General features: G+C 37.5%; 1 protein-coding gene across 20 annotated transcripts in view; it reads left to right on the top strand.

The window, feature by feature from the left end:
* Positions 1-27,984, top strand: part of LOC123762305 (collagen alpha chain CG42342) — a 492,619-nt gene that overhangs the window by 441,654 nt on the left and 22,981 nt on the right. For all 20 annotated transcript variants that reach the window (XR_011228729.1, XM_069325408.1, XM_069325410.1 and 17 more), the window contains 8 exons: positions 1,437-1,536; positions 6,155-6,360; positions 14,332-14,376; positions 15,953-15,979; positions 18,640-18,681; positions 20,162-20,266; positions 20,654-20,761; positions 27,713-27,739. Coding sequence is in view for 19 of the 20 variants with exons in the window: in XM_069325408.1 (XP_069181509.1) it covers positions 1,437-1,536; positions 6,155-6,360; positions 14,332-14,376; positions 15,953-15,979; positions 18,640-18,681; positions 20,162-20,266; positions 20,654-20,761; positions 27,713-27,739 (660 nt within the window). In the remaining variant the exon portion in view is untranslated. The remainder of the gene's footprint in view (positions 1-1,436; positions 1,537-6,154; positions 6,361-14,331; positions 14,377-15,952; positions 15,980-18,639; positions 18,682-20,161; positions 20,267-20,653; positions 20,762-27,712; positions 27,740-27,984) is intronic.

Below are 27,984 nucleotides of genomic sequence, written 5' to 3'. Positions count from 1 at the left end.
CTTGGTTTAAAAAATGTGAGTAAGAATAATCACTAATATGAAAACTATGCTTTCTATGCATCAGTACTGTAGTTGTATTCAGACTAGTGTTTAATAACAGTAAATAGATGGCCAGAATGTCGTAATTTCATCATTTTATTCTAGTACATGTATATTGTAAGATGCTTGAGATAACGCCTCACATGCTATTGTAAATTGTCACCTAAAATTTGCTGGATCTGTCGTTGTGAAAAGTTTCACCATTATAATTATTCTAAATTAATTTTATCATAAATAATAACATACATGTATACATCTCTGTATCAAATATTCCTTCAATGAATGATTGTAATCACACACTGATCATCAACATGCACAAAAATGTACATGTGCGTTAATTACGTAGGTCGCCATATTTGCGTAAAAGATGTGTTTGAGTGTATGTGTGACATCATTGTGCCTGTACTTTCCTTCCCCAGATTCCCCTCAACCCTTCAAGTCTTTTGTATATTACAATGTGTTGTTACTAAACTAAATGCTGCATTTGTACCTTGCTTTTGCATGGATTAGTTGCTTTGTTTTTTGCACAAGTGCATGCCCAATGTAGCATACCACTTCCACCCATTTTTAATTTGTTACTTTCAGATTATTAGTTTGCTGTCTTCCTAGCTGTGCTCGGTGGTTGATAAGCCAGGGCTAAACTGTACTTAATTTCTGCTTATAGTTGGTTTTGGTTCCTTATCGCAGTTTTAAGTTCTCGGTGGTGGTTGCAACTAACAGAAACTGGGTTCCTTATTTTCCTTGTAAGCTGATTTGTGATTGGTCAGCTGTGGTGTTGGTGTTTGTCCTGTCTCCACCTTCTCCAGTCGATTGACCAATGGTCTTTCGGCACTGTGACGTCACTAACCCCTTCACCCAATCTGATGTCAGTAACCCTGTGTTCGTCCTGTTTTTTGTGTAAGTATAATTGTGTATTTGCATAGTCCTAGTAAATGTTATGTGTAAATTTAGCTGTAGTTACTAACATCATTAAAACAGTAAACATTAATACACTAACATTTTTAGAGAAACTTATGTACAGTATACCGTAGTATGAAGCCAAAACGGTACATTATTTAATGTAACAATGACCATTCAGACTTGTCACCTACATTATAAATATGAAACTTTTAATGTATATTTTTCTTTAGTTATTAAGTTTCTTCAAACAATGTACAGTCAGTTTGAGATTGGTTTTTATTGATTTTTTTTAAATGTTCCTAGAATAAGCCTACAATGAATTAATTTTAAATATATCCTATTAGAAGTTTTTATTTAATTATATTTTGCATAACATTCAGTACAGTGCTAATAAAGTTAGAGTAAAATTTATACAAGACAATGATATCTAAAAAAAAAACATGGCCGAGGTTATGCTGGTAAAATTAGCTGTTGTTCATGTGGATGTGTGGTGGCAGGGACGGCGGGGTGAGTCTGGGAGAGCAGCGGCGCAGGGACTGCCAGGAAGACTGGGGCCTAAGGGGGAACCAGGCACAGTTGGCCCTGCGGGAGAAAAAGGTTAGTGTGTGTGTTTGTGAAAGGTGAATGACAATTGACACTTCTTAATACCCAGTGTACTTGTTAAGGAAAATCTGTTAATTCTGTTAAGGTAAGGCAGACTTAATGTTTACTGGAATACCAGTTATCTTGTGTCATCACAGAAGAACAATGTTGTAAACAGAGTACACATTTTCTTCATCACTTAAGAGCTTCATAATTTTGAAAGACTAAACAATAAATATAAAATACATGAAAGAATTGATGGGATGTTCTTTTCACTTTAGTTCCATGGGTTTATAGCTCTATGGGTGAAAAAGCATCTCCTGTTTTCAGTCCTATATTGTAGCTTGTTCAACTTGAAACCGTTGCTCCTCGTATGAATTATATCTGACATTATAAAGAAGTGGTCTGATTGTATATCCTCCAAATTGTTCAGTATATTAAAAGTTTCATTGAGTTCAGCCTTGTCATGCCTGGTTTGCAGTGTCATTAGCCGAAGAAACCTCAGCATTTCTGGTATCAGAGTTGACTTAGTCCTGGAATGATTTTTGTTGCCCACTGTTGAATTTTCCCCCAAGCAGGTACTTTATGACCTCATCATCATTCTGAAAATGAGGTCTCCATGCTTGGATACAATAGTCTAAATAGGGGTGCACCAGATATTTATACAGTTGAATAAATAAATTTCCTTTAAAGTTTAAGGATTGTTTTACTATTCCTAGTTTTTTTTTTTTACTACAGCTCCCACTTATTGTGCAGCTTTGTGATTGGTAGATCCTGACTCTAAGGCCCCTTTTTCTTTGTCAATCTGCTGCAAGGTAATGTTGTTGATTTGGTAGTCATTATGTGCACTGTTTTTGCCTCACATGCAAGGTCTTGTATTTCTTGATATTAAAAAGCATTTGCCAGTCTTCCAACCATTTGTGGAGTTCATGTAGATCTCTCTCTAAGAGAGAGATCTACATGAACTCAGTATCATTTTCACTTCCTAATTTACCATAATTATTAGTGTCAACTGCAAATTTGATGACATTTGTAATGTTCTCAGCTATGTCACTGATGTACAGGTACAGTATATGACTAATATACCTGTAACATACAGTACTACCTGCAAATGTCACCCCCATTTTCAAAAAAAAGAGAAAGAGCTCAGCAGAAAACTACCGGCCAATCAGCTTGACATCACACATCTGCAAGCTCATGGAAAGAATCCTCAGGGAGGGGAATAATTCACCATCTTTCAGGGAATGTACAGTACCTTGTGCAATTGACAAGGTACTGTATAAAAATCAGAGGTCCACAGTTGTTCAACATCCTCCCAGCGAGTATAAGAAATATTGCTGGAACAAACATGGACATTGTCAAGAGAAAACTAGTAGTTTTCTTCAAGAAGTGCCAGATCAACCAGGCTGTGGTGGATATGTGGGCCTGCGGGCCATTCCAAGCAACAGCCTGTTGGACCAAGCTCTTACAAGTCAGGCCAGGCTTGGGAAGTAGAAGAATTCCCAGAACCCCATCAAGCAGGTATCAAGCAGCACACCACATGGAGTTGTTAAAAACAGATCCTGCCTTACAAACTTACTCACATTTTTGGAAATGGTAACCAGCTACTCAGACAAAGGCCTTCCGGTGGATGTAATATACATGGATTTTGCCAAAGCTTTTGATAAGGTACCACGTGAAAGACTGGCTAGGAAATTACAGGCCCATGGAATAAACGGTAAAATATTAGAATGGATAAAACAATGATTGAAGAAAAGTAAACAAAGGGTCATGCTAAATGGAAACGAATCTGAATGGAGAAATGTGATAAGTGGGGTGCCACAAGGGTCCATTTTAGGACCTACCCTTTTTGTCATATACATCAATGACATAGATGAGAATATTACAAACCACATCATCAAATTTACAGATGACACAGATTTATGGTGAAGTGAGAAATGATAATGATATTGAAGCCTTACAAAGAGATCTACATGAACGCCACAAATGGTTAGAAAACTGGCAAATACTTTTTAATACCGACAAATGCAAGACCATGCATGTGTGGCATAACAACCCATGCCACGAGCATTACATTACAGCAAACTGATGAAGAAAGGGACCTTGGAGTCAAGATCCACCACTCATTAAAAGTTGCACAACAGGTGGGCATAGCAGTCAAAAAAGCTAACCAAACTCTTGGGATAATCAAGCGTACTTTTAACTATAAGGTAAAGAAGGTAATGGTTCAACTGTGTAAATCTCTGGTGATCATTTGGATAACTGTATCCAAGCATGGAGACCTTTTTTTCAGAAAGACATAGCTGCTCTGGAGAAGGGGCAATGCTGGGCAACAAATTTCATTCCAGAGCTAAGTCATCTCCTGTATCAGGAATGGTTGAAGGCCACAGGGTTAACAACACTGCAAACCAGGCATGACAGGGCAGATCTCATTGAAACTTTTAAAATACTCAGTACTGAACAAGTTAGAGAATGTTGATCCAGATATTTTCTTCAGAAGGTCAGATGTACCATAAAACAAGGAGCAACAGTTTTAAGCTCAACAAGCCACAATGTAGGACTGAGAACAGGAGATGCTTTTTCACCCACAGTGTTATTAACCTGTGGAGCTGCCTACTTGCCAAAGCCATAACTGCTAAAACTGTGTCCAGTTTTAACAAATACCTGGAAAAGATCAAGGCAAATGGGGGAGGGGTAGCTTCGACAAGCTGCCGGCTTCCTGTCCTCGTCGAGGTTACTAGGGTTAGTGACCCTTTGGGTAAATCAGACATGACAAAAAAGGTTGGTACCAAAATGGAACTTTGCAGTACCCCAATCATCACACTTCTCTAGTTAGGTTCATTTTGTTTTATACAACCCTTTATTTTTTTTATTTAACTTTTGTTTTATTCATTCTAGTATCTCAACATTTATTTCATGTGCTTTTAATTTCTATGCAGTCTTTCATGTGGTACTTATCATAAGCTTTGGTTCATGTATGGTAAACTATTGAATGTGCTTTGTCTGAATAGTGGGTTACCATTTCCAGAAATGTGAGCAGGTTTGTAAGGCATGATTGATTTTTAACAAAACCAAGTTACATTGACTTTAATAGATAGTTTACAGTTAGGTTGTGAATGATTCTCTCCCTAAGGATTCTCTGTGAGCTTGCAGATGTATGAGGTCAGTCAGGCTGATCACACAGTAGTTTTCTGCTGAGCTCTTTCTGCCTATTTTTTTTTTTTAATGAGGGTGACATTTCCATATTTCCCATCCCGGAGTACTATTCTTTGGTCCAAAGACTTTCTGAAAAAGTGTTATGGTGGGAGACATAGTTTATCTGCCAATTTCTTTACGACTTTGGATTGAATTCCAGTTACACCTGGGGCTTTTGATTTGGCAGTGCTCCTGATTACATCACACATTATGGGAATATTCCATCACATTTGTGTGGGTATTGGGATATTGTCTAATCTTTCTAGTGTGAATACTGATGTTTAGTATTAATTCTGTTTGTTAGCTGCCTTTTTACGTCTGTTATAACTTGGGTGGTCTCATCTTTTTTAACGATCTACAGAGACTTTTGTTTTGGTTTTACTTCTTATACTGTATGGTCATAGAAAGACTTTGGATCCTTGTTTTGGACAACTTTAGTTTCATAGTTTCTTTTGGCTGATCTGAGTTCTTGGGTAGTCGAATTTAAAGTCATTCTGTATATCTCATAATCTATGTTGTTCTTTGTGGATTCATACCTTCTCGAGAGGTTGCACTTAATTATTAAAGCTTTTCTGTGGGGAGCCCTTCCGGCTGCTCGGAGCTTACCGGGCTGGTATGTATGTACTAGACCATGGCATCAGTTGATTCGAGTTATTGCCTACCGGGGACCACGAGCCAGAACCTGGTCCCCCTCAGAGAGGCACAAGGAGCAATGGCCTATGGAAACCCACATGTATTTGGAAGCATTCCCTGTCTGCCATTGACCGGGGTCTGGCACCCAGAAAGGTAGGCTTGATGGTGTAACGTTACAAACCCCACATGGTAAAAATCGCTACCAAAACCCGAACAGAGAGGCAAAACTCCCAAACTAAAACAAGCAAATGTCACTAATGCCGTCATGCCGATTGTCCGCGCAGTCTTTCCCCCCCCCCCCTCCACTCCCCTCCCCTTTCCCCTACTAGCTGTGACTGTTACTTGGAGTAGCTGTGACTACTCCAAGTAACAGCCTTTTAGATCTAGCTATCACAAGGTGGCTTGATCCAAAAGACTGTTGGGAGGGAGAAAAACACTTGCAATCCACGTCTGCTATACTCCAGATATTCCAATGGAGCCATATCAAATTTCATCATTTGTCTGGAAGACCAGACAAATTTGACCTTTAACTCTTGTCTTCCTCTTATCAGAATATGGATTCTTCAAGAGGAAAATCAAATATTCCTCCATAACAGTATTTCAGTACTGGTGATTTAGTTCCTGATTGCATGATAAATAATATTCATTAATTTATGTACTGTACCATTATCCATGTACAGGTATTCCCTTGTATTCTTTGTATCAAATACTGTATGTCTAATGTAATACATCATTTTCATCCTTCAGAATATTTAGATTTTGACTGTAATATTTTCATGGCTTTCTTCTCTCTTTCTTTCCCAAGGAGAGAAAGGGTCAACAGGAATTCAGGGTCCTAAGGGTGAGATTGGGCCTCGGGGACCGGCAGGTGTGGATGGTATTCACGGTGAGTCTGGGCCTCAGGGACCACCAGGGCTACCTGGAGCACTAGGCCCCAAGGGTGAGAAGGGTGAATATGGTGACATTGGCCCACCAGGTTTGATGGGACCACCAGGCTTACCAGGACCCCCAGTAAGTGCTAAGGAACATATAAAATTTCTTGCATTTATTATTCTTGACAAATATTAAATGTCTAGTGTGTGTATGTATGTATGTGTGTGTAATTACCTAAGTGTGGTTACAAGATAAGAGTTAAGCTCGTGTTGTTATCTCTATTATCTTTTGTAATGTGAAATTGTGAAGCTGTTCTTGTAGATATTAAATATAATGGAAATTAAGTCAATGATTCTTGTACAAATCTTATCTGTATTTTTTAGTTTCTTCTTGGGAAAGAATGAAAAATTAACTTTCAAATTCATTTTACTCCCTTATTGGGCTTGACTCAATTCACTAAGCCCAATTTATCATCCTCAGAGGCATCAAGAAAATACTGTAAATACAGTAAAAGAGTACAACAAAATATATTCCATGTGAGAGTGCTGAGAAGAGAGATAATCAACCTGTCAATATGACAGGTTAATAGTCCTGCATTCTAATGGGTTGATTGAGATAGTGGGTGAGGCATATAATGGCAGTTCATTTCTTTTGCGCTAAAAGAAAGACGAACCTTGATGTGAGATGGTTGTTTATAATTGCACTAAGTATGTTTGGTGTGAAGGTCTTCAGCTAAGTTTATTGTCTCACTACTGTATATATGTTGATTATTTTGGTGTTATTGGCCAGAATCTCCCTGGTGATGATGTGGTTGTGAGTTGAAATAGTGTTTAACCCTTAAACTACTATGCTATTGAAGTCTTACATTCAGGTGCACATAAAAGAAAAAAGTACTGTGTTGAAAACACAAGAATCAATCTTGTACAGTATGTTGATTTGAGCACAAGAGGAAATCGCAAATAGTGATTGGAGCAGTATAAGGTTTATGGAATCTTGTTGTTTCCACATAGTTCAGCTCCATGAAAAAGTTCTTGCCATTCTACATACCGTTGAACATTACAACTGACATTTTTCCTAGTGGGAATTTAAAGATGGACAACATTGGCCTCATTTCAAATCATTGCAGTCAGTGATGGGAGCATTCTTCATAAGCTAGATGGCAGTCGCTTTACTCATGTAGTAAATGATCAATTGCTTCATCTGTTCAAGGATTAGTAAGGGGTCCCATTTGTCAGTTATTTTCATTAGGATTCTTCTGTCGAGAGTTGTATAACTCTTTTTTTTTATAATAAAGCTTTATAGGAAGACATGTTTTTATAAAAATAACTTTCATCAGTGGCAGTATGGTAGTTAACTTTCTTTTGGATGACCTGGTCTACATATCACTTGGTGTATCCATTGTTGATAAGAACCTGCCTCATTCTATTCGGTCCCTCATTAACCTGCTTTTGCCTTTAGCTGTGGTAAAGGCATCCCTCTTGACATAGGCATCAACTATTTTTCTTGTTCCTCTCAGTGCATTTGCCTTTAACATTAAAATTAGTAACCTTTATTATACACTGAAGTCTGGAAGCCCTCCCATTTCTTTCAGATATTTTTATATCTAGGAACAGTAGCTTGTCTGTATTTTTGTCACATAAGCAAATCCAAAATGGAATTTTGCTTAAAAGAATTCTTTAGCTGTATGAGTATTCCCTATCAGATACCTGCAAGACGTCATAAACATAGTTGAGGTAAATATCCAGGTTTGTCCTTCCAAGAGTGAGCTGCTGCTTGAGACCCCACCAACTGCCGCAGTTGATTAATAAGAATGTAGAACAATGTTAGCCTGTTACCTTGACATATTAGTTACCTCTTCTTGGCCCACTCTCTTGGACTATACATTTTGTGGTATTGTTATTTTGTACCTATTTACCAATTAAAGAAGTAAAATAAATTTTGAAGAGTTAATTGTTCATCTTCTTAACAAGTAAAGAAGAATCTATGGAGTGGAAATGATTCATGCCATAATCATTGGCCTAATTCTTTCAGTTATATTGAATAACAAATACATATATATATACACATGTATATACAGTGCAACCCTCAAAACTTGAAACCCCTCAAATAATTGAAGTCTTAAATAACAAATAAAAGTGATTTTGACACTGGAATAATTCACAAAAATCTGGAATAGAACTTGAATTTCTTTCTAAAAAAAAAGAAAGAAACTGAAATCCAAACCAACTCAGCATTATAATTTATAAATTTTGATGACCAATATATTTCCAGTATTTCTGGACACCCTTTGGCAGCTTTCCCTTCTTTATGCTCTGGCACAGAGAACACAGACTAGCTACTTCATGCATCCATGAGACTCGACTCACCAGGAAGAAGGGCCCCTCACAAAATCCCCTTGCCCCTGAAAACCATGGGGTGGGCAGTGCCTGGAGATAAGAGATCAGTGCAGCACTGAGTCAAACTGCCCGCAAAAGTAATTAAAAAGGATCACAAATCACTTGACCTTCCTCAAACTGTCTACATAAGAGTCAAACTATCAAAATAAAACTATTACAAAGTAACATGGGCATCAAACTACTCTCCACTTCACAGCCAGGTGGTGGCATGGTCCACTACAGGTTTGAATAAAGAGCTGACCCTCACATTCGAGCCAGACAAAAATTCCAGTACGATTCTTGCATCTTGTGCTCGCAGAGACCTGATTGCTGTACTAAAGCTAAGTGTTCAGTTTTGTTTTGGACTTGTTTGTCTGGCATTAAGACCTATGCTTTTAAGAGTTTCATAAGTGTGTATACAGTTCACCTTACAGTCTCTTGCCTACAAGTCTCTTGCCTTACCTACAACCTTAGTTTTAGTCAGGGTTTTCATCTCTGGCACTGTAGGTGATGATGGCTCCCCTCCCAAGTTATTTTCTTAAGGGATATGGGTCTCCTTTAAGAAGACTCCTTTTAAGTCAACCCTGTGCTTTGGAATTTGGTTGCCAAGTGAGACCTTTTCAGTGGGAGGCTGATAGTTGTCTTGTGTGTGTTTGGTGCTGCTCTCCACAGCCTGCAGGAGGTAGAATTTTGCATGTATTGATGGTGCCTGCTGAGAGTATTATTAAGTGTCTGGTCCTGTTTATGGCAGTTCATACCCTCCCTCATCCATAGGTGGTGCGGTTTGGTGCTTGCTAGTCATGTACATGGACTCTTGTGCCTGAACTTTTCACATCAAAGCTTATTAGGTGTTTTGGTTCAGTTCCTGTGCTGCAGGTAGGTTGTTTGCCTCGTGTCACGGCTGGTTGGATCATGATGCAATCATTCCTCTTGTAACTCCAAATCCTGAATTTTGGTCTCTTCCTTGGACTGGGAAGTGTTTTTGGGACCTGTTCTTAGTTTACTCTGGGATTTCAGACTACTCTGAAGTCTGGGATGTTTACTTTGGTACCTCACTCTGGAAGTTAGCTTCTACCTTGTACTGTTTGTCACCAGTGTTGTGTGTACTTGTTTCACTGGTACATGCCTTCCAATTTTTATCATGCCTTCCTAGGGTATTCACCTTTCTGGACAGCCCCATGAGGGAGTCTCTTGTAGTTTGGTTAAAGTGCTATGCCTTTATAGTTTGGTTCTGAGGTTCTTTGGAGAGTAATCAAGGATGTGGATCCTGGAATGTATTCTAGGTTTTCCCAAGAGTTTCTTTCTCCTGTGTGGCTTGCTTTCCTTGGGTGTTTGCCCTCCATCTCCTTGGAATTGAGCCTACACCTTGCTGGAGCTCAGTTCTGGCATTGTAACTATATATTTTGTACTGGGGTATCTTCTTCACTCAGCATTCGTTGGTGAGGGTCCCTGTGACCTGTTTTGTTATTTTCCATAGGTGTCATATTTTCCTTTGCTTCCTGCTTTGTATGCCCATCAAGTCTGATAACGATAATTCTCAGCTTGTTTTTTTTTTTTTGGTAGGCATTTGTTGTCTTATTTCTCTTTGTAGGCAGTTTGTCATCAATACGAGTCTGGCTGTGGTGCTTTCTCAGCTGCGGGGCAGAGTTTCTGAGGCTTTAAGAGGGTGCTTTTCTTTGACTGCAATTGCTTTTGGGGTTATTCTCCTCCCTGTACTTTGGGTTGTGTTTGTATTTTTTTATCCCCAGGGGTCGTTGAAGGCACCTTTGTTGAGGCATTCTTATTTTGTCCTTAGGCTGTGATAGGTTTAGGCAAATAGTCTAGTTTCTGCAATCTTTTCCTTGTCTTCCCTGTTGGTTCCAGGGTAATATTCAGTTGTAATGCTTTAAGCTGCATAGTTTTCTGTTTTCCTCTCTTGGGTTCTTGTTCCGTGGCAAGCTGTTACTTTCCTCAGGGTTGGGAGATTGATGTGGCCCCCTCACTGACCAACTCACTGTTGGGAGTTTCCTTTTTTTTCCTGCTCTGACAAGTCTCCTATTGGTTGCATTCCTTTTGGCTTCTATGTGTTTGGCTCATCCCTGCAACTTGCAGACAGACTCTGGGGTGCTGGTACACGAGGTGTGTGTTGTTCCAGTGCCTTTGGTTTTGGATGTTGATAGCCTGATGGTTTGACATGTTTCACCGTTTTCATCTTGGTTGTAACACACTCTCTCTTGATAGAGGGGTCATGCTTTTCCTGGGCAATTATATCCTGCTAGTCTCCTCACTTCAGTGTAAGTGGTGTTTGCTTGTAGGATGCTTGCAGGCCCTGTCCTGCATTTTTGTCCTGTGGTCCATTAGGGCTTTGTGGACTTTCCTGGTTGTTGGGTTGCAAGTATATATGCTGATCCTGCAGGTAGGCATCCATGTTCCAGGTGTTCCAATTGTGCAGGGATTATTTGTTTCTATTAAATGTAGTCCTTTTGGGGTTTGTGGCTTGATGCCAGTTTTGTTTGGTCAGCATTTTGATTTTCCCCCATTGTCATAATTTACCATGTGGTTTTCAGCTTTCCTGGAAAATAAATTCTGCCCTTCCTCTGTATTATTTGGTTTGACTTGTCATTGGTCTCTGCTGACCTTTTTTTATTCCTTCACATTTGGGTTGGCATTTTCCCCGGCCCTTTTCTGGACTTGTGTCCATATTCCAAGTTATTTGCTCTTGGCCTTGGTCCAAGGTCTTTGGTCAGCTTCTAACTCCATCATTGGAGTTAGAAGCTGGCATTAGTATGTTTCCCTAGCCAGTAGGGTTCTTCCTTCCCAGAGGTTCCCTCCTTGATGGAGTTTCAGTAGGGTATTGGAGTTGGCTGTCTGCTCCCTGTTTTCAGAGCATAATATTTGCCTTCCCCTTTCATATCTTCTTGAGCATTGCTGGTGGTGCTATTTGTTCTGTGCTTTTGCATTGCTCTATTCATTTTCTTCCTCTTCTGACCTGGCTGATTTCTTGCTGGGGTCTTGAAGTTTTTGTGTATTCTCATTCCTTAGTGTCGCCGTCGTTCATGGCCCTGTTTTTCAGGTAAGGTGCTTGGATCACCGGGGCAGTGCTTTTCTGCCTTCTCTGCTGCCCCTTCTGGCTCTGCTCTGCAACACTGGTAAGTGTTCCTGTTTATTTTTCACACTCTTGCCTTTTCTTCTTTAGAGCTTGACCATGGGAATTCTTGCTGAAGGAAGAATGCAAATGGGCTCAGCCAATCGGTGACTTCCTTGCCTTTCCATTTTGTCCCAACTTGCTCTGTGCTCTTGGGGTTTGCTTTGGGATGAAAGTGTGGTCAGGGTCCCCCATCACCTCTGCTACATTGATGGTGCTGATTCCTGGTGAAGGGTTGGAATAACTGCCTAGTGGATAACAAGCTTTTATCAGAGTTATACTTGGCAGTCTATTTAATGCTGAGTATTGCTTGGAGGAGGTCATTTGAATGTAGATGAGTGAACCACCTGAAGATCATGCTTGGCTGGATGGAGTAAGATTCCCCCAGTGTATCTGGCTGGTAATCTGCAATGCCTATTAGACCAGGATACTACATAAAGTAGCAACCAATTTGCTTCCTAAGAAAGAAGCTTTTCATCTACACTCGGATCCTTATTTTTATTATTTTTATGAAACTCATTGTTAATATTGTATATTATTTGTAAATTTACAGTAAACAGGTGCAAAAATGTGTTCCATCATTTGTAGTAAGACACTCTAAAACATTTGGTGATAACAAAGAGAGGGGAAGTCCTTGAAATTCAGAATATATACTTATCTGGAATTGGTATTAATTTTTGGAGTTGTACTGTGTATGTGTGTGTGTATACAGTATGTATATAGGTAGAGGTGTGTGTGCATTACGTATTTTAGTAATTCAAAACCAATTGAAATTCATTTGAATGTTTCTTACATTAAATGTAATGTAATAAAAATCTGACATGTTTTATAAGGTAAATTACACTACTAAAAAAATCATGGGTACCTATCAAATAATTAAAAACTCAGATGTTTTGCAAATAATATAGTAAAGGAAGTTGCTTTTTTGATTGGATTTTTAAAAAGCAACATACCTGTATTACTTAATTATGTATCCCTAGTAGGAATATCTCTTGGCTGTCACAGGATTATGTTAGGTATCCTTAGTATCACTACAAACATAACAATCACAACATTCTCAACAAACACTACAACATGGTGCATAAGTTGGAGAATCAGGCTGGAATAACAGGTAAGTGGCTCTGGTGGATAAGGGAATATCTAAGCAAAAGAAGACAGCGAGTTAAAGTTAAGGGTGAAGACCACAGAATGGCAAGATGTCATCAGAGGATTCCTGCAGGGTTCTGTTCTCGGACCTGTCCTGTGTCTGATATGTATACGTAAATGATCTCCCAGAAGGTATAGACTCATTACTCTCAATATTTGCTGAAAACAATTATGAGAAGGATTAAACCAAGACAGAAGAAGACAGCAAGAGACTACAAGATGATGAAGACAAACTGAAGAAATGGTCCAACAAATGGCTACTAGAGTTTAACTCAAAGAAGTACTGTATAAAGTAATTAAAATTGGTTTAGGAAGCAGGAGGCTAGAAATATTATACCAATTAGAAGATGAAATCCTTCAAAAATCAGGTAGAAAGATCTGAGACTGATATCACACTGAACCTGTCCCCTGAAGCCCACAGCAAAAGGGTATCATCAGTGCTATGTGCTAGGTTGGCTAACATAAGAACTGCCTTTAGAAACTTGTATAAGGACTCTTTCAGAACCTTGTATACCATCAGTATATCAGACCAATCGTGAGGAATGTGGCTCTAGTGTGAAATCTATATCCAATGCTGCATTATGATGTATATTTGACCTAAGGCCAAAAACTGTTATACAAGAAAATGATAGCGGCTTGTGAAATTGACGTAATGTCCTATTTTCTGTTTGTGGGTTCTCTGGTAGGTTAGGATAAGGCACTTTAGTACAAATGTTTCTTGACGTTGGGAACATTCATGAGAATGGGCTGCTATATCTAGTCAAATACAAGGTGAAGTTAGGGGAAAGTTCAGAGAGATGACTCCATACTAGTCCAGGAGCTGAGAGAGATGAGTTATGAGGAAGAGGTACTGGAATTATACCTCTCACTGGAAGACAAAAGTGTTAGGGAAGACATGATTAACATCTTCAAAATTCTCAGGAATTGATAAGGTAGATAAAGAAAAATGATTTGGCATAGGTAGAACATGAACAAGGGGACATATGTGGAAGCATAGTACTCAAATGAGCCTCTGAATTTTAGAAAAATGTTTTCAGTGTTGGAGTAGTTAACAAATGGAATGATATGGCAATATAGTGACTTGACACTCGTATAGAATGTATCGACACTCGTATAGAACGTCTAGACACTCGTATAGAATGTCTTGACACTCGTATAGAATACCTCGACACTCGTATAGAATGCCTCGACACTCGTATAGAATGTCTCGACACTCGTATAGAATGTCTCGACACTCGTTAATGGTTAATCATTGTATTCAAAATTGTATGCAACTGTTGCCTTTGTAGTAATGGCAACTCAATAATTGTATGTATACTGCTATTACTTCTATAACTATATTTAAGTTGGTGTATACAACTACAGTACAGTATTACATCCATAGTTGTATGCAAAATATTTATCAGTGTGTATGAAAGACTTGCTAATTATTACATGTATTAATATAATTGTGCCTTGCTTTAGGGTCTGCCAGGCCTCAAGGGTGACAAGGGTGACAAAGGAGACTCGGTGAGTGCACATGATTAATTTCAGTGACTGTAGTTTTAAGAAGTACAGTAGAAGTGATAATATTACTAGGTGGTCATGTTTATTTAGAATTTCTAATCTCTATAAAGCCCATAATTATATAGTGTTTCAAGCAAGTCTTTTGAATAGGTGATGAAGAGAAAAGTTACAATAATACAGTAATGTATAATTCATTTTAATTCATAATAATTATGAATATTATTATAACGACTACTGAAGTCATGAAGACTATTAAATCATAAAAAACTATTACATGTTTTATCCCTTTGATATGGATGGCACCTTTAGTCCGATCAAGTCGAGCTCTGGGAATTGCAGAGATTTATATCTTGCAATGTCCATGGTTATGTTTCATCTCTGGGCCAAGTTTCAACTTAGAGTTTGCATTACAGCATACTTTTCTGAATATAGAAAGCATATGATATTACTGGTAAGCTATGTATGTTTAGCATATCTAGAGATATGTAGAGTGGTGCTATTTCTGGATACAGAGTTAGTTGTGGTTGTAATGACAGACAAACGATGGATAAGGACGGGTTTCAGATAACAGTATTTGAACCCCAGTGAACAAATACTCATGAATTTTCACATAGACTTGTTGTTAATTATTCAGTACAGTATGCTCAAGACTTTTCATGTGTATAATGTATGTGCCAAAATTTATGGTATTTGAGTTTATATGAGGCTGTTTTGCTATTGGTCCAGCAGGAGAGGCCCCAGTTGCACCTTTCTACTGAGCGACCCAATCGGGGAAGACTTGTAAGTCGGTACACTGATGATTTGCTGGCTTATACAGTTTCATTATTAACATTTCACTTTTTTGCTATAATGGTTGTTCAAGACTATAAAAATAAAGGACTACAAAAGACCTTTTGGCCCATGTAATGCAGCTCCTCTTTATATGTAACCAGACTCATTCATATACTGTACAGTACAGTATTCTAGCTTCACTTGAACCTACCCAGTGGTCCCATGTTTATTTTGTTACCTGGCAATTTATTCCATAAATCAACAACCTTGCTTCCAATTTACCCTGTTTTTTCTCGATATAAACGTTCAAGTATATAAAAAAAAGCTCTGTTACTGTATACTGTACTGTTTATGTAAAAGATTTAAGCTTTAAACTCGTTAGATATATAATGTTACGACTGTATAGCCCAGCAACATCAAGATATGTTAATTAGAAGGATTTGGCTTTATCCCTTGCCACTTTTCACCAGTGTTAGTTTATATATAGCTTCAGTTCTCATTCCCACAAATTGTTAATGCTCACTGAATTTATTTTGGAAGCATATTGTTGAATGTGTGACTTTAGTTACATAGCCAGCTCCTAGAGGATAGCGCACAGTACAGTAGTTGTATACAAGTTGTGGATTTAACATTTCTAATGGTAAAAAGAATTAATTGTTTAGTGTTGGCAGGTTAGCAGATTGACATAAGTCACGCATTCACAAGCATTTTAATTTCTTGTTTGTTCTGCATGTACGTTTTAACTTTGTGCGGTTGTTTACCGAAATGTTAATGAGTGTTTTTTCTTTTTCCCTGTGATGCAACCCAGAAACTCAAAAAGCTCAGAAGAAGACAGGTAATTTGATCGTGTTTGTTCCATATGCTAACTTCTTAAATATTACCAACTTCTTAGAAATTGTTTCTGATTTTACTTACAATCTTGTGATACTGCATTTCTGATAGTCATCTGTCGTGTCTTGATAGATTTCCTCTGTTTAAACTGCACTTTCTCATGTGATACTTATTTATATTAGTAAGTATTATTGTTTGTGTTGATAAGGTTGGCATTAGTGTGTTTACAGACTTATTACACAACCCTATATCTTTGAAGCATAATAGATGCTGTGAAAATAAATAAGAACTGAAGTCTGAGTCTTTTATAGGGCTAACTTTCAACGTAAAGGTGCTGTCTTTTTGTCTTGCTTCATATAGTTAAGTGATGTGCTCTCGTTGTAGAGTTGTGATTCCGACCCTGCATGGTGCCACAGACTGGGACAGCACGTCACTGGGAGGTGAAGGCTGAACACCACCCATGTGCTCTGTGTCCCCTACAAACCACTATTATAAATAGCCATCATGCTCATTTATCTTCTGTGAATTGTGAGAGCAAATTGGCAGCAGAACAAATTATGAAATTTTTATCTTATCATGCAATACAAATTATTGTTTGTATAAGAAATTTCTAAGTGGGATATAATAATAATACATTTTCTTACATTTCAAACTAAATGTCAACATTTACAGAATTTGGAACCTGGGCATTTTTCTAGGGGAATATCCCTGGTGGCTCCATGAAGCTATCCTGCTGAGACTGCTCCACCTGAAGAATCACATTTAATCACAGGAGTTTAGTTTGGCCTACCAGGGACCCAGAACTGGGCCTCCCCTCAGCGGTGCAGAGAGCAAGCAACAATTCACCACTCAACTGGGAAAACATCCAGAACATGAGCAATGCTTTACAGAAAATCTTCTGACAGATAAAAAAAATTCTGACAGAAAAATGAGGGCAATAATCAGAGGCACTCTATCAGACTGGAGAAATGTAACCAGAGGGGTACCATAGGGTTCAGTTCTAGTAACAGTAATGTTCATAATCTATATGAACAGCCTACCAGAAGTAATACAGAATTATATGAACATGTTTGCTAATGATGCTAAGCTACTAGGGAAGACAAGACACTTAGATGATTAAAGTACCTAGAGAGATGATTAGATAAAGATAACATTCTGGTAGTGGCTCTTTGCCACTACCTATAGGCTACTGATTTTGTCTGAGGTGACACTTTATGGGTTGATCCAGTTTCCTTCATCCCTGGTCTTGTTCCTAGGTCATCCACAGTGTCATTAAGTCTAGCTATCCTGTGGTCTACCCTTGGGCCCATGATGTTTGTACTTGCTCTCCCTTGGCAGTAGTCTTCTCTAACATGTCCTAGACTGATACAGTATTCAGGTTTGGGAGTCTAACATGATTCTAGCAACTGGATATTTGGTTAATGTTCCTGGACCCAGTCTATCTTGTGCTACTTTGGGTTATGTCTACTCGTCTGGTCTTAGTACGGTATCTGCCACCTCCTCCCTGGTATCTTCTGTGTTTTTGTTCTCTATGGTTTGTTAGCTTCAGAGAGCCACCAGAGGACTCGCTCAGAAATCCAGTGTTGAATGTAATGAAATAGCTCTTTCTGGTAGAGCCCCAGTTCATCAGTTTGTTTGTGGGCTGTTTCTCAGAATCAGAACTGGCTGGTCAGGGGATCTGGACTGCTTGGTGGTAGCTAGCGGTACTAATGAGTTTAAGTTAGTATTGAATGAATCTGTTGTTTTGTTTCAATTACTTACCGAGTTATTTGTCAGTTTTGTGTCTTTTTGTTTTCTTTGAACCCTCCAATTGTCTGCCAAGCTTTGCTGACTTTCTCTATGCTTTCTCAGTGGGATGGCAAATTGTTACTCACTCTTTGCACCTCTGTGAGGGGAAGGTGACAGGTTATGGCTCTGATCACTTGTAAGCCAAACAGAACTCCTGCAACTCGTGTAACCCTTTAGGTGGAGCAATCTCGGTGAAAGAACTCATCGAAGGTGTTTCATTATGTTCCACTCTTGATGACCAGACCACACACTAGAAGGTGAAGGGACAACGACGTTTCGGTCCGTCCTGGACCATTCTCAAGTCAATTTCCATTCTTGAGTTTTTCTTTTATTTTTTCTTACTTTAATTTTTGTTATTAATTCATAGAATTGTAGAATTTATGGAATGTTTTATATAAATATGAACAATTAGAAGACCACTTGTGTAAATGTGAAAAATATACACAGAAATATTATTTCTGATATGATTCATGATACAGTATTAGTCATGTTTCTGATATTTAGTCTCGAGAAAATTTCCACTGGCAGTTAATAAATAATACATTTCTTTTGCTTATCAAAGTTTTCAGGTTATTTGGGTTGTATGTTTAAAATGTCCTGTACCAAATTCCGTTTAAAATATTTTTTACCTCTTTCTGTTTACATTTGTATATTTTGATTCTAAAAAGAGCAATACAGTAGTTACAGTATTAGGTTCTGAAATTATTTATATTGACACCTTAATTCAGTTAAATAACATTTTAATTATTATAGCTTTCTGTATATTAAAAAAAATAATTAAAGTACAGTATTTGTTTACTGTATTTCATTTTGGGAGCACGTATTATTTCTGTCATGTAAGGTGGTAATATTGTGAGTCATTTTTGTTTTTACCAGGGTGACTCCAGCAGGACATGGAAGGAAGTTCCCGGGGAAGTGGTGAGTAAGAGGCTGAACTGGTCATTGTAATAATATATATATATATATGTCTTTAATCATTTTAATCTCACCATTTCAATATCAGATACAAGTTATGCTTTTGTCATTATAGAATGATATATACGGGTGTGGGTGTTGTGAGAGGTTAATCTGACCCATTAATTGGTTATTGATTCAGTTAAATTTATTGTCCTCTTTGGTTATTTTATAATATCTGTTAACATAACCTATTTATATATAATACAAGAAGGTACAGTGGGCTGTGAAAGTACATATGTTGGTGATTAAGTGGGTTCATTCTTGCACAGTATTTCAGGAAAGACTTTGAAACTAGCATGTGGTTTGTGCATTCCTTCTTGTTAATTAATTGATTGTTAGTTCAGTCATTTGAATTTTTCTTTTCAGTTATTTTGTAACACCTGACACCATAATCTTTATTTAAGGTTTTGATATAATGCGGGTGCTAGGCAAACGTAGAGTATACGATACAATGAAGGTGGTTATCTTGAGGTTATCTTGAGATGATTTCGGGGCTTAGCGTCCCCGCGCCCTGGTCCTCGACCAGGCCTCCTTTTTTATTTGCTATGCAATGTTAAAATATTCTCGATGTTCTATAATTTGAATTCTATGGGGCCCACCCCCATTTGAGGTTGCCAAATTTTTTATTGGAATGTGCAAACATTTTTAAATTTTGATTTATTCTGGTTTTCATTTGGCAGAAATCTCGGTAATCTGAATTTCTACTTGGGTTAAAAAGTAAAAAAAAAAACTCGAACGTGAATTCCATTCTGATTGATTTGGGTTATTGGAATCTGATTTACTGAGCTCTTACAGTATTTGTAGCACATATATTAAGAATATACTTGAATGTATCTTGAAAGTGAAGTGGGATATTATTAAAAGTATTATCAATAAGATGTTATTAAAAGTATTAAGCAATAAATTGTTGTCACAAATCACTGCAGATTGTCTTTTAAAATTCTTGAGTCTTGTCTCCAATTTCAGACATTTCTTTTAAGATTAAGCCATTCACTGCTATAATTTCCTGAAATTGAATGCAGAATTCTGGGTGATAAAACACTGCAAATAAACATACATCAACATTACTCATTTGTACACCTAATGCATAGATAAATTCTTTACAATGTTATATTAACAACTATCAGCTGAGCCTGCAGCTTTAGTTTATAGTATACAGTATTTACAATTGTCAATTGATCACATGCACTTTTAGTTCCTACTATATTAACAGCTATCAAATAAAGACTCGTAATTTTAATTCATACAGTATTGACACCTGTTAGATAAGCACATGTGGATAAAACAAGTTCATTCAGTGACTGCCTGTAAGCTGGATTTCATATTGCATTATTTTTATTTTTATTTTAGAAAGTGTGCCTTAAATATGTGTACCCGTATCTTTTCAAATAAACTTAAAACTGCTGGTGGTAAAACTTGGTTAAGATTTGCTTATTGACAGATCATAGGCCCGCCTGGACCCCCAGGTCCGCCAGGATCTCCAGGACTGCAAGGACCGCCGGGCATCAAGGGGGCTATGGGTCTAGATGGTACAAAGGGCGATGCGGTCAGTACACGATTGGATAAGTTGAAGTGTAATTTCTTGTACAATACAAAATATAGTATAATAAGTTCAGTTATGCTATAAGGTATGATTATGAAACTGGCAAGTTCATTATAATTACAGTATAGGTTATTTTATATCCAAAACTCCACAATTTTTTATATAGTTTTCCATTTCAGTCACATGCACCAGAATGATTACTCTTCTTAATTATTACTCAGTAAATTCATTTTTAAAGAGATAATCTTGGAGTTTTTTCTGTGCATTGCAGTGCAGTATTTCTAATAAACAAATAATCAGCCAGACTAGCACTCGGATGTATGCATGAATATTTTGTACTGTGCTTCTATAAATTGTTGTATTTGTTCATAATTAAATTTTTCTCTTTAGGGTGGAAAGGGCGACAAAGGTGACCCAGGTCCCATGGGCTTACCAGGTCCAATGGGGCTCAGAGGAGAACCAGGTCGAGCTGGTGACAGTGGGAAACCTGGTCCAGCGGTAAGGTGCTCTTAAGTGGTCACGGTTGAAGTAAAAGGCTATTTAATTTTGGTGATGGTGTTAGTGATGTTATTTACATTCCTAATGTCATTAATTGCTCTCAAATTGTTAATATCTTTGGAAACTGGCAGTGCAAATTAACAACATATTGTAATACATGTGTATCAGTATAAAAATGCAGTGATTCTCTGAACATTGCATTTTTTGGTTGCTTGATGATTTTACTGTTTAGAACATCCTTGAGTGCTTGAGACTATTGGACACCCATTGCTGAGTATTTGTATTTTGTTACTGGTGAAAACATTCAGTGGTTTTCTATAATTTGAAGTCAGTACAGTAATTCAGTGTCTGTTACAATATAAATCATTCCATATATTATACAATACTTTGAATAACTATACTTTCCTATTTGACAATGCTGTACTGTTATACAGTAATTTATAATTTTGAGCATTATTAATGCCGAGCAACCCATGTAAGAGGTGCCTACGCAATTTAATGAACATTTTCCGAGCTATTTGATATCGGATCGTGTGGATATCGTGATCTGACAAATCTCAGAGCCATAGAGAATTTTCAAGTAGCTATAGAGGGTCGTATTGTGGTGCAGAAGTTACTGGAGGGATTAATCAGTTCAATTAGAAAAAGACTGTGAAGATTAATTGCTTGTAAAATGAGGGTCCCCACTAACTGCTTGCTGGCTATGTCACCTGTTTATCCCCACCGATCACAACAGGTGGCAGTATCGTGCTCTCTCTGGGGGTGAACTGACCTAAACCATCTGGAATTGGTTTACAATCGAGTTGAATTTTATTTCGTTCTGAAACTTTTTTTCTTGTGGACTGTTGGCCTTGTTTATCTGTGTTATGCTCTAATAGAAGTATATATATTAGCTTATGTGTGCCTAATAGTCTTCCAGGCTTGGTGGTATTTTTTAAAATTACTTACTTCACTTATGGGAAACATGCACCCAAATTTTTCTAGCCTGTTATTTTAGTTTAATGCTGATGTGCACAGCAGTGTTGTAGCCTCTTAGCAGTCCACAGTTTTTATAGTTCTCTTCTGCTGTGTCGTTCTTATCTGTTGCTGCATCTCTACAACCTGTAGTCCTGATGGAACCTTAGTACTACGAATCCCGAGCGCTGTTCACTCAGCCGTCAGGCCCCTTAGTTTCATATCTTGAGGTTATCTTGAGATAATTTCGGGGCATTTTAGTGTCCCCGCGGCCCGGTCCTCGACCAGGCCTCCACCCCCAGGAAGCAGCCCGTGACAGCTGACTAACACCCAGGTACCTATTTTACTGCTAGGTAACAGGGGCATAGGGTGAAAGAAACTCTGCCCATTGTTTCTTGCCGGCGCCTGGGATCGAACCCAGGACCACAGGATCACAAGTCCCGCGTGCTGTCCGCTCGGCCGACCAGCTCCATATGTTATATAATTTTCTTGCAAGACTTGACATGTACAGTATTGAAAGTGTAGCATATATTTATTGTTTACAACTAATGTTCACTGCCAGTGTCTGAATTATATTTTCAGTTTGACGACTTTAAATGACAATGTGGGTCTTTTCTTGCCTATGTTGAGGTGATAAGGATAACTGAAGGAACTTATCTTGGCAACAAAGTGTAAATTCCCTCCTTTTCGCATTTAATCAAGTTGCTTAATTTGGTACTTTTTTCTCGTCCTAGTGTTGTGGTTTTCTTGTTTCATTCATCCTAACTGGAAAGTTTACAGCTATGGACTTTTGGGCCAGATGGCTTTAACTTCTGTTGATTAATGGATCTAATTTTATCACTTTGGTAAAAAGATGATATTAGAAATAATTGTTAATTTGATTATCTTACTGACTAGTGTTTTATTCAATTTCTTTAATATTTAGGGCTACATATTTAGGGCTACAAAAGTAATTCTACAAAATTTTGAAGTAAATATTACCAAAAATACTTTTTGGTAATGAAGTACAGTACATGTATTGTGTTGAACGGAGTCTTTGTTCAGTGTTGCTTTGAACATAAGAGGTTTTCGTGATATGTTTTATATTATATATATTATTCTAGTTATGTCTGTAGTTGCTCACTAAGATCCTTTTGTTAAATTAATATCCTTTCAGAAAACTTTACCTTGAGTACAGTAATTAGTTTGAATGATTCATCAGATTAAAAGCTAGCTAAATGCTATTCCTTTCTCTGTTCCTTTATTATATTTAGTAACATTCTAGTGCATTTTGTTAAATTATAGGAAATTGACAGAGAAGATCTGCTATTTCGTTTTATTCCATTTTAGTACTAGTTGTATTTTCCAACTTTGATTTACAAGCTATCTGATCATTATCATGTCATTACGGCACGTACACCCAAGAATTTTACGCTGTTATTTCCTTTACTGTCTTATCCCTGCATAATTCTATAGATTGGCTTATCCCCAATCATTAACGTTAATTGTATAGCTCTCATTAGTATCATACATGAGCGATTGCTGAACTGATGGGCTTGGTGCACTGCATGAGGCAAGAGCATGAAGTAATTGATGCATTTAGTGTTGCTTCAGTGTTTTGTTTGAGACTGATAGATGTGTTTCTTTGAGGATGTTACAAGTGGCATTGTTTTCATTTTTAATATATTGCAATTACACTTCGCTTATAATATTTCTTCAGTTTACCTTTTTTGTGTTGCAAGAGATGTTAGGGTTCGATGTTTTTGTCTTCGATTTGTTCATGTACATCACCCTCTTGTTTTAGTATCTTCTGACACACTACCTCACCTTCACTCACACATGGCTATATATTTACTAGAAATACTTATAACACTGTTATTGTTCCTCCATTCTGATATAGTCTTCCATCGTGATATATTTCCTCGGTTGTATTTATTCCATCAGTGTTATATTGCATATTCCATCAGTATTTTCCCTGCATTATGCATTTCATCAGCATTATGTATTTCTGTGTTAGTTATTCTGTCAATGTTATATTTTGCATTATTACAATTTCAAAAGCCAGAATTGAGGTAATTAATTCATGTTTAATAGGTGTAGAGGCATGTGTGAGTGTGTGAATGAGAATTACCTCTTTGTGGGTTAAAGAAAGAGAGCTTTGTTCGTAGTGTTCAGGTTTTCTTGTGTAGTATATTTTGTCCAAATATTTGTACAACTACTTAAGGTGTTTGTGCCTGTTACTACTTCTTGGAGTCTATCCCAACCTTCAGTCTGTGTTATACTATAATATAGTCCTACTTCAATGGCATGATTGATCCACAACCCTCTAACTTTGTTGCATTTAATTGTTTCTATTTTTTGCCGCAGTTGTTTTGATTAGTGAAAAATTACTAGTATTTGTACATATAGTATTGCAATACCAAAATCTTATGAAAATTTTAAGAATAAATCTGAAATTTGTCAGTATTAATTAGCATTTCAAATTCATACTAACAGAACCGTCTTCATTATATGGAGACCTAATCCATTATTCCAGATACTAACCATATCAAAGTCCTTCCAGTGTATCCAATTTTGTGATGGGCTGGCTTACATTCAAAACAAAATTCACTGCACAATACAGTACTCACCATTGTCTTTTCTACATAGTACTATCATTTGTCACTGTTGCCTGTAGTTACGCTTATTGCTGCTTTCCAGAACTCTCCCCTGTCTTTTTCACAAACTTATTTTGTAATCATAACCCCCACTTCTTTTTCTTCTGCCTTCCTGTTTAGATATGTTTAAAATCTCGAGTGTGTTCCTCATATCTCGGTTTATGTGATTTTTTGTAACTTGTTTTAAAGTATGGCTTACTATTGCACCTTGGTCATTTAAGTTACTTGATTTCCTTAAGGTTTCACCACACAATCTGTAATCCTTGTGTAGCCTGTATGTGCGAGTTGTATACATATATACTTACAGTACATATTCATGCATTCATTATATATATATATATATAGTATATATATTTTTTTCATTATAGTTCTTTGATTCAGAGTTCCTCCCCCATCCATTACACCTGAATAATTCCTATACTGAACTTTGTAACCATTTTTTATAGATATCTAAGTCTGTCTATTCTTTTCACTGAATAATCCATTAACATAGGAAATTAATTTAATCATTGCAAATTTGGTTAAAATATTGGTTAAGACATTTGGCCCCCAGTAATTTTTATTTAGCATTTCCTCTGAAACTGGTGTTTGTAATTCAAGTTTAACTTGCATGTTTTCTTAGCAAGAATTCAAATGGATGAAATAAGTTTTGATATACTCCTTGTTCTTTCTGTAAACGAGTGAGGAGAAAATGCTATACTGTGTACATACATACATATGCCGGCTGTATTTCTTATAAGTAAACTTTGGGAAATTTGGGAATGTAAACTATGATTCGTATACTTTACAGATGCTATATATTATTATTGAGATATTTTATTGTGTACCTTTAGACCTTTAGAATGCATTTTGGTAAGATGTTCAGATTACTGTAAAATTTACTTTAATTTTTTTTTTAAGAAAACATTGTGTTTGTGCTTATATTAACATCTTGTCTTAGGAGATACCTAGTTTTTAGGAGTGTGTGAAGTTTATCTTATTAACAAAATCTCAGTTTTCTTTGATGCTTACATTATTTATAGAACACTGTATGTTTACAGTGTTGTATGGAAAAGCATAATGGATGCTTTTCCATTATTGTAAAAAAAAAGGAAAAGATACTAATGGTCACTATTGACTTATTCTCATATTTAGTGCAAAAATAGTTTAGTATTTTAAGTTTCCTGGCATGAACAGCATTACGTGGTAATAAACAGTAGCACATGGAGAGTGGTCACTCGGACTTGGTAGTTAGGTGTACAAATCTTACTACCATCACTCTGATCCCCTCCATCACACATGTTCACCCCCCTCCCTTATATCATCATACATCTCCCCTCCTCTCTTGTACCACCACACATGTCCATCCCCCCCCCCCCTCGCGTTGTCATGCATCTCCCCTTCCCTCTCGTACCAACACATATGTCCACCCCTCCTCATATCATCATACATCTTCCCTGCCCTCTTGTATCACCACACATGTCCACCCCTTCGTATCGTCATACAGCTCCCCCTTCCCTCTCGTACCATCACACATGTCCAACCCCCCACCCCCCCCACCCCTATACCATCATACATCTCCACTCCCCTCTTGTACCATCCTCGTGTCCACCTCCCCCCCCCCTCGTATCATCAACATCTTCCCTCTCATACCATCACACATCTCACCTCTAGTACCATCACACATCTCCCCTCTTGTACTATCACACATCTCCCCTCTTGTACCATCACACATGTCCCCTCCCAACACCATCATACAAATGTCCATCACTTTCACAGTTTTTGATAAATACATTCTAATGGTTCACACTAATATTTTTTCCCTCTGCTACACTTTGCACAATCAATTAAACCATGCCACCTTCCAAAAAAATGCATGCTGCCACTGTAATTTTTATTATACTAAATACATCCCAAGGACCACATCCAATATCATGATGGTCAGTTGTCATAATAGGAACTTGTGTTTATTGACTTTATCTTGGGGAAGCTGAACACCTTTAAATTGAAGCATAACATACATTTTGTGGCAAAACTAGATCATTGAGTGTAATGCGACTTCATTTTGTGGGGCACTCCTCAGTTACTTTTTGGTGCCTTGGGGTCTGGTGCCCTGGAGTCTCTAAATATATGCCAGGCTCCTACAACCAGCACAACCTACCACAAACCAGGACCAGAAGCTGATTCATAAATAGAGGCGAGAGGAGGTCATAGACCCAGTCGAAACCAAGAAAAGTGTCCAGAAAGTCGGAGGCTAAATAAACTATTGCTACGAAGAAGAAAACAGAAGCAATAAACGAGGCAAACTATAGTTGGCAGTGAGTCAATGATCCTTGCTCCAACTCGTCCAACTCCAGAAATGGGTTGCTTCATTACACTCAATGCTTTGTTTTTGGACAAGACCTATCAGTAGCTCTCTGCACAGAGCTTTATTGAAAATGAATAAAGTATTAGAAGAACAGACAATAACATAAAAAGATGCCATTGCAAGAAAGTGACTTGACTAAGGATTGGGGAAGAGGATGAGTAGTGTGCCACTTGCTCTGGTGCCATACATGCACAGCTAAAACATGAGACATCCAATGAGTGGCCAACATCTTATTAGACCTCAGTCAGTGAAGCGACAAGGAAAGCCATAATAATCCATGGACTCTCAAGGATGACATCACCACTTACCTGGAGATACCAAATGAACTGGTTCTCACAGAGGTGGCACATGGTCACGGGTACCAGGCATGCAAGCGAGGTGTTGATAGAGCAAGACCCCCCTAAGTAACCTGTAGTTACAATATGAGAGCTACGCTCACGGTGTGATGAGCTACGCTCATCCTGCGTATCATTCTTTATCTTTCTGAGTGGATCTTATCATTGATTCTAGTCAAGGCAGACATGGCTACAACACCAGTGTGGCACAACAAGATATCTTCTAAAGATCCTTGTTATGCCTGTGCAGATTGCCGACTTGGTCTGACTGTGCAAGATCCAGTCCCACGATACCAATAAGTATCTTACATTAGGAAGTAACTGAATGGGAATGTTCAGAAGCTCTTGTTTAACTTTTACAGTACTGTATATAATTTGTAAGCATTCTTCATTATCAGTTGCTTTGTAAATTATTCGTATAGATTTTTTCAAAATATGAATTTCCAGTAATAAATGTGTAAAAGAACATTTTCTGTTATACAAAATTGTTTTCAGAGGTTTAATTTTATGGATGGGATTAAAAAGGTTTATAAAATCAAATCTTGTTGATTACTGACAACTTTGCATTGTGGTGTGGCGATAATTTAGTTTGGCCATTAGAAAATGTGATCTATTTAAGAACTGTCATTATCTTATGCAAGTTTACTTAAATGTTCCTTTTTTAATGTTTACTCCACAGGGTGCACCAGGTCTTGATGGCATGAAGGTAAGCATCTTGGTTGTTCTTGTTTTTGTCTGTTCTTTATACATAGTAATAATGTAACAAAAAAAAAAATGTCTTCAATGTATAGGAGAGCAATTGCCACTTCCTAGTCACAAATATCTTGTATAAAATACATTTGTACACTCAATATTGATATAGATAAAAGTAAGCTTTACTTTTAATTTGATCTTAGTATATGGGTTATTCTGGCACTCCAGTAACATTGTGATATGTTGCACATCACTGAG

The sequence above is a fragment of the Procambarus clarkii genome, chromosome 2, assembly GCF_040958095.1.
Source record: "Procambarus clarkii isolate CNS0578487 chromosome 2, FALCON_Pclarkii_2.0, whole genome shotgun sequence".
NCBI classification, from domain to species: Eukaryota; Metazoa; Arthropoda; class Malacostraca; order Decapoda; family Cambaridae; genus Procambarus; species Procambarus clarkii.
Note: the sequence above shows the minus strand (reverse complement) of the source record. Positions and strands in the feature narration are given on the sequence as shown.